This window comes from Mirounga angustirostris, unplaced genomic scaffold (genome assembly GCF_029215605.1).
Source record: "Mirounga angustirostris isolate CCGP_5_RB_7025 unplaced genomic scaffold, mMirAng1.0.hap1 SCAF_8, whole genome shotgun sequence".
NCBI classification, from domain to species: Eukaryota; Metazoa; Chordata; class Mammalia; order Carnivora; family Phocidae; genus Mirounga; species Mirounga angustirostris.
This window is the reverse complement of record NW_026991716.1, coordinates 123,694,424-123,702,036: the sequence shown is the minus strand read 5'-3', so window position 1 is coordinate 123,702,036 and position 7,613 is coordinate 123,694,424. Positions and strand designations below refer to the sequence as shown.

General features: G+C 38.3%; 1 protein-coding gene across 10 annotated transcripts in view; it reads right to left on the bottom strand.

Moving 5' to 3' along the window:
* Window positions 1–7,613, bottom strand: part of AIG1 (androgen induced 1) — a 301,519-nt gene that overhangs the window by 113,574 nt on the left and 180,332 nt on the right. For 8 of the 10 annotated variants that reach the window (XR_010413796.1, XM_045865648.3, XM_045865651.3 and 5 more), the window contains one exon: window positions 699–814. The exons of the other annotated variants lie outside the window; for them this stretch is intronic. Coding sequence is in view for 7 of the 8 variants with exons in the window: in XM_045865648.3 (XP_045721604.1) it covers window positions 699–814 (116 nt within the window). In the remaining variant the exon portion in view is untranslated. The remainder of the gene's footprint in view (window positions 1–698; window positions 815–7,613) is intronic. 10 annotated transcript variants of the gene reach the window in all.

The window sequence follows — 7,613 nt, the reverse complement described above, 5'->3', positions numbered from 1 at the left end:
CTAAAGAGAAGTAAGAAATTCTGTCTTAAAAGAAATAATTTTGAAATATTAAAACATTTCAATGAACTGAAACTAATGTGAAGTAAACTCAACAGGCAACTGTGTTGTTATCAGATAAAGGTAGCACCACCCACTTGGGACTTACTCATACCCAACAGACCAAGTGGAGATTTCTTGTAATTTATTTATCACAATTAAAAAAAAAAAAACAACCCTTAAATGCCTGCTATGCATAATCGCTAATTGTAAGACAGGTTCTAAACTGACTCAGGAGAACGTCCATTTTCACTTGTTTCCTATGAAATTTAAGGTCACTCCTCTAAAGAGGCCATTTCTTCTGTCCTCATTTGCATTTGCTCACCAACAACAGCAACAACAAAAAAATCCCAAGCAAAAGCCCTTAAACAATAAAACTGCTGTCCAAGAAAAACATTTAGTTTGAAAAAGAGTTGAAAAATGTAGCCTTGGAAGAACCATTGCTTACATGGGATTGTTCAACAAATTCCTGTTGTATGAGGTTTGGCATATACTTTCTAAAAATATAAGCATCTGGGGAAATGAGACAAAGCCCAGGTCCTGGACCAAATGAGGCACGCAGTGTGAATCTGTTAGTGATTATATCCATAATGAAATATGTGCCCAAATTTAGCAGTGCAAAATCAAATACAATACGAAAGCCCAGCAGGCACTGTCCTTACCATAATATATAGCCAACAGAGAAGGTACATATGGCGGCGAGTCCACTGCTCCTGCTGGGATACGCATGGTGTGATGTCCTCATCTCGATTAATATAAAGGGCAAAACTGTTGTGTGCTGAAAAAGAACAAAGAGCAGGTGACACAGATTCTTATCATCGCCCCTCAATACTTGTTTTGTCTCCAGTAGGAGAAGAAATAGTGCAAATTCCTAGCAAAAGCGCCACAGCAGAGAGCAGTTGTAAATGGCTCCTCTAAGAGGTAGGATGGACAGGAAAACATGTGGTGTATTGATCGCTCTACTGGTGTTTTTCTTATCTATCTGAATTTTTAAAATTTTATTTTATTTATGACTGTCTCAGCAAATTTCAATGATTTTGAAGGATGTATAAGAAAAAACTGGAACATAATAAAGGAATAAAAATAACCACTGTTAATATTTTGGTAGATGTCATTTCCTCCTCCTTGTTCATATTATTTATACATAGTTAAGATCATACTGTGCACAGAATTTTGTTTTGAGACTGTAGCATGAGAATTTTGCGGGGGAGGGCAGAGGGAGAAAGAGAATCTTAAGCAGGGTCTACCCCTTGCGTGTCAGCCCAACTGGGGGCTAGATCTCACAAACCTGAGATCATGACCTGAGCTGAAATCAAGAGTCAGATGCTTAACCAACCAAGCCATCCAGGTGCCCCAAATGGGAATTTTTGATATGCCATTTTAGAAATTCTTCTAGAATATTAACCTTGTCCATAGTTGCTTGAAACTCCATTTTATGGATATATTGGATATATGAAAATTTATTTGACCAATTCCTGTTCTTGGACATTAAGTAGTAAAAGATTTTCAATTTTTCATTTATGAAAAATGTCATGAATATCTTTTGTAGAATTCTTTGTGTGAATGTCTGAATGTTAGATGATTTTCTTTTTTTTTTTTTTAAGATTTTATTTATTTATTTGAGAGAGAGAATGAGATAGAGAGAGCATGAGAGTGGGGAGGGTCAGAGGGAGAAGCAGACTCCCCGCTGAGCAGGGAGCCCGATGTGGGACTCGATCCCGGGACTCCAGGATCATGACCTGAGCCGAAGGCAGTCGCTTAACCAACTGAGCCACCCAGGCACCCCTAGATGATTTTCTTATAGTTAAAGGCATAATGCCAAATTATGTGTGTACCAGCAGCAGGTTAGGAAATAATGCCAAACTAGCTTCCAGAAAGGATGTACTGGTTTGTACCAGCAGAGCATGGATTTAGATATAATGTTTGAAGACAGACTCCAAAGAAGCTTGATGGGAACTTCCCATTTGTTTTTTGGACCCAGTGGCCACTCTGATGCTCATTTCAGTGGGCCAAGATGGGGATGAAATTTGGTAAGAAGAAAGGAAAGTCAGCTTGTCTTGGTGTTGAAATTTGATGGACAGATATAAGGGACAAAGATCTTCTTAGGTAAAAGTGGGTTAGGATATAGATTTATCTTCCAACATTTAAGTTTCTCAAGAGAAAGAAGATGGCAGAACTGAGAACTGAACCATGAGTAAGTTTGAATTCTACTTAGTACCTCCTTAATGGCCACAAAAGAATCTTTGCTCTGCTCTCACTGTATTGTTTGGATAGTCAAGGAAAATGCAGGTAATTGAATGTTATAATTTTCAAACTATAATAAGTATCATGGTACCAGGGGGCAGGTGGACCTTGGCAGGAAAAGACATGGTAGTGATATCAAAGTGAACATCTTTGAAGCAATATATTGTTTATATTTATAGAAAAAACAGAAATACAAGATTTTTAAAGAAATACTAAGATAGTAGAAATTCTTTGCTTTAAATGTTCTCCTCTAGATAACTGTGCAGACTGCCAATATATTAGTAATTAGAGTATGGTATTCCTAGAATGTCAGGTGGGTGATTCTACAGTTGGGTAGCTTTATATTTCCTTATCCTTTGCTTCTCTATTGTCGTTCTAAAACAGTATAATTAGCTCTGAAGGGAACCATGCAAAATGTACGTGTGTGTTGATACAGAGACAGTATGTGTTTTAAAGATCTATTTTATTGTTTCATTCATTATAATCTAGTCACCTCAGATGACATTGGCCTGGAGTTTCACCAATGATTTGAGATACCAACAGTAGTTTTGTAATGGTGCATTCATGTGTAAAATTCAAATGTATAGCTAACAGTAAGTCCAAGTCTTGTCAAATCTCACATGGGGAAAAAACAACATTTTTAATGGGAATTACTAACTCCATTTTACACTAAAGATAGTGCTGACTCTGGTGGCCTGTGTGAGTTATAGAACCATGATGACATATTATTTTTATTTGTTAATATTAAAAAGTGTTTAAATTCTACCTCTTCATCCATTGTTCCAGATAATCATCCATTTTTCTATAAAATTATGTAAGTTCAAATAACTAATCTGAATATTCTTAGTTATCTAGTTATCATTCTTTTACTCAGCCTACTTGCTGATTATCGGATGTCATACCTGGAAGGGTTAGGATGTATTTTGAGGATGCCAGACAGAAAATCTCTTTGAAAAATGAAGATCTTTCTAGATCACTTCATTAATGTCATCATCACCACGAAAAAGGAGCTACTTGTTCCATCAATGACATAATCAATGACAAAAGATATTTTTGTGTGCCAGTTGGCCCAGTGGCAAATCTCAGGGTACCAACATATCATTCAGAGTTTTCAGGCCTAAAGAATGTATATCTACCTCTCTAAAAATGTGTAAGGCAGATGATGTTTACTGTTAAACCATACCTATTGATAAAAGTAAAAGTAGTGTAAAATATAGCAAATATAAACATTGCTCTGCAGGTAGCTAAGGTTTTATAAACTAATAAAATGGTAAAAATCTATAAATGGTCCTGCTGAATCTCTAAGTAACATTTAGCAGCTCAATTGTAACCCAAAATCTGCAGCAGCAAGAGGGATCATTATTTCAGAACTACAGGTACAAGAAATCCAGTTCTAATCCACTCCCAGGCAACACTCTGCTTGAATGATTTCAGAACCAGGAAGGAAATATTCAAGTCCATTCAAGACCACTTGCTGCACAAGAAGGGTAATCCTATGTTTTGTTCACTGTGGTATTTGTATAAAAGAGCCTGGCACAAAAGAGGTGCTCAATAAATATTTGTGGAGATAAATCTTCAAAACAACATTTTTAATAGGAATTATTAACTCCATTTTGCAGATGAGGTAACAAAGACTCAGAAAAGATCATTATCTCACCCAAGATAATAGAGCGAGTACATCTGGAGGTAGGGTTCAAGACCAGTTCTGTCTGCAAATGCTAGGCTCTGTTTTCTACATTAGAATGATATTTTTAAAAGATATAGTTAAGTAATCTTTGACTCAATAAGCCTGTGGGAGTGGATGACTGAAAATCACTTACGTTGCCACTCAACTGACCAGAACTATTTTTTGCTTGAGCCTCAAAATAAAGAGCTCTTCACTGTAAAAAATGTATTTTGCCAAATGTGTTCTTTCTTGTGGCATATAACCATTCTGAATAATAATAAACAATAAAATCAGCTGGCATAAAGTCAGGACTTTTCAGTGGTACAGTGAGAAAGACAGCTGCAGGCAGCTCTTCCAGCTTTCGACTCAGAGGAGGTCAAGGTGTAACTTTCTTGGTCATCCCGCATCCTGTTCATTTGGCAGCTGCCTTTGCCATGTTGTCTAAACTCCACCCCAACGAGATCAAAGTCATAGACCTGAAGTGCATGAGCTGGGAAGTCGGTGCCACATCTGCCCCAGCCCCCAAGACTGGACCCTGGGTCTGTCACCCAAAAAGATTGGTGATGACATGCAAGGCAACAGGTGACTGGAAGGGTCTGAACATGACAGTGAAACTGACCATTTGGAATAGACAGGCCCACATTTAGTAGTACCTTCTGCCTCTGCCCTATCGTCAAAGGCCCCCAGGAACCAGTCAGAGACAGAGAGAAGCAAAAGACCGGCAAACACAGTGGAAGTCTCACTTTTGATGAAATTGTCCACATTGCCCGACAGATGCAGTACCAATCTTTATAGTCAGAGAGCTCTCTGGAGCCGTTAAAGAGAATCTGGGGACTTCCCAGTTTGTGGGTTGCAATGTTGATGGCCGCCATCCTCATGACATCGTAGATGATATCAACAGTGGTACAGTGGAATGCCCAGCTACTTAAGAACCACAAAGGAAAATACTTCAATAAAGGATCATTTGACAAAAAAAAAAAAAAAAAAAAGCATACTCAGGAATGATCTGTTTCTATTTCTCAAACACAAATACCTTTTATTTTATTATTATTATTTTTAAAAAGATTTTATTTATTTATTTGAGAGAGAGTGCATGAGCAGGGGGGAGGAGCAGAGGGAGAAACAGACCGCCCGTTGAGCAGGGAGCCTGATGTGGGGCTCGATGCCAGGATCCTGAAATCATGACTTGAGCCAAAGGCAGACGCTCAATGGACTGCGCCACCCAGGTGCCCCCGCAAATACCTTTTAAAGTTTTCTCAGGTGTAGATACACTTTGAATGAGCGAAGAAAGAGATAAAGTCTAGTTGCCAGAGGGGGGCTCTTAAGAATTGCATTGGACTGTTTTCTGCAGTGCATTGTCAAGAGAACAATTGCCCGCAGCTGAGTTCCTGAGGTTCTACTGTTTGTTTTTAAGTGCTAAGTAAGATGAAAGGTTGATAGCCCAAGGAATAAACTTTTGATTTAATCTATAAACTCTGCCCTAGAAAGCACTGGTCTAAAATATAAGAAATCTTATCCCAAGCTCCAGTTTCCAGTGCCGCTAATGTTAATGAGACTGTGTTAAAAAAAAAAAATTGCATCCAAAAAGGGAAGCCCAAATCTGTCTTGGGTTTTGGCATCCTTTGTGAGTTTTCTTAATGGGGTTCAGGTGGGTTTCCTTTATGGAGCAATGATTATCACCACAAACTGAGCAGCATCCCAAGGCAAAGGTCAGCCCTCAGAGAGGACCCACCACATGTTGTCACCTCTACACAGAGACGCTCAGCCTTGAGCAGAGGGCTAGATTCAAGGAGGGACCCGTAACTTAATTATGATGTGAAGGAGATGGGATAAGAAAAAGGCTTTTGGAGGAGAGGCTCCAAGGAAGAATGCAGTGGAATTAAGTAGAAAGATCAGGAAGCTGGCATTTGGGATCTAGTTCTGGTTGTATCCTACCACATTATAAGACTTTAGTCAGGTTCTTATACATTTGTGAAGCTCAGTATTTTTTTTTTTTTTTTTGTAAAATGAGGGGGTTGCATTAAACTAGTGCACCTCAAACTTCAGTCATGACAAAGTAGTGTTTTAAGCTTTGCTATATCACATTGTAGGGCTCACCCAGGCATTAGGCATGGTAGACATGTTGTCCAAGGCCCATGAAAATGTTTTAATTTCTTCTATGATCAGAAGAAAAAAAATGAACATTGTGAGTTGAAGATTATATTCATCTTTATAATAATGCAGTCATAAAAGGTTACATATATAATATATATACATATATATGCATATATAAGATATAAACTATATAATAAATATTTATATAAATAGATATCTAAATAAATGTATATACATATATATGTACATATAAATAAACATCAGAAAGGACCCAGAAATGTAAAATGCCTAGGGCCTACAGAAGTCAAAAATCATACTGCACCCCTGTCACATGCCACCTGATTTTTAAAAAATGTTCTTACTCAATTTAGATTAAAAAAATAAATGCATTTATAGGGAGACTTATGAAACTTATAAACTCTCATAAATAGAGTATCACTTGATAGAAGATAATCACAAAAATAAATACAATGAAAACTAACTGATCTGAATAAATGTTGGCTAAATATGTGGGCCTGATTGATGGCTTTGATTCTGAGGCCAGTGCTTGATGTGTACAGTAGGGAGGTTAGTAAGCATTAGAGGGGCATTAAAAATACACTAGCATGAGATAGAGACTCCCCTAAATGGAATCAGAAGGATTGAAAAATAATTGAGAGCGAATTACCTTTTCACTATGTGATTCAATATTGCTGAATGCCAGGTCCCTGTGCCACATAAATTATCTATCATCAGAGCTACTCCGCCGATGTACTTGAACAGATTATCTGTAAGTTGTAGCTCTACCTTTTAAGTGCTCAATTATCTGATTTATGAACAGATGTTCTTTTGCCAGAAAAATGGAGAGAAGATGAGTAGGAAGTTGAGGTATTGATGGAGGAATTTAAGGGTATTTAACAGGATTAAAGAAATGGATTTACAAGGCACAAGGAGGATCTGGACACGCTACTAGGAAAGACATTTTGATGATCTGTGATGGCAGTCGGTAGTCTACCCTAAAGGGGAGTCTTAGAATAAACTTTGCTGGGGAATAAATAGGAGGATAAAACTATGCTGCATGATGGCATGAATTCAGGCCAGCCAAATGAATGAATTAGGGAACTTGCTCAAGATGATTTTAGAGCTCTAGAATCTACAGTTGCCATCTGAGTGTACAATACAAAAAACAATAAACAAGACCTGAAGAGTATGTTCAACTGCCATTTCTCAGGTCTTTCTCCATCTCAAAATATTTTTTAATAGGAGACTACTGCTCCCATACCACGTGAACCCCAGACAAAAATCATTTCATCCTTGGAGGCAAAACCAGCTTCTGAATGTGAGGTACGGCCGACCAGCCCCTGCTCAGCTGGATAATAAGAGACCTGGCGGCCCATGTCCACCTATGTGCATCTGGGGGCACAGGCAGACCTCTGGGCGTGTTCTCAAAGTAATGTGTACATCAAATCTGCAGGCGAGCTTCTTGAAAATGAGATTGCTGGGCCTTGCTTCCAGGGTATCTGGTGTGCTGGATGCGGAGAAGAGCTCACAGTGGTCCCCAAGGAGGTGAACCACAGTTCTTACCTTCGTGTTT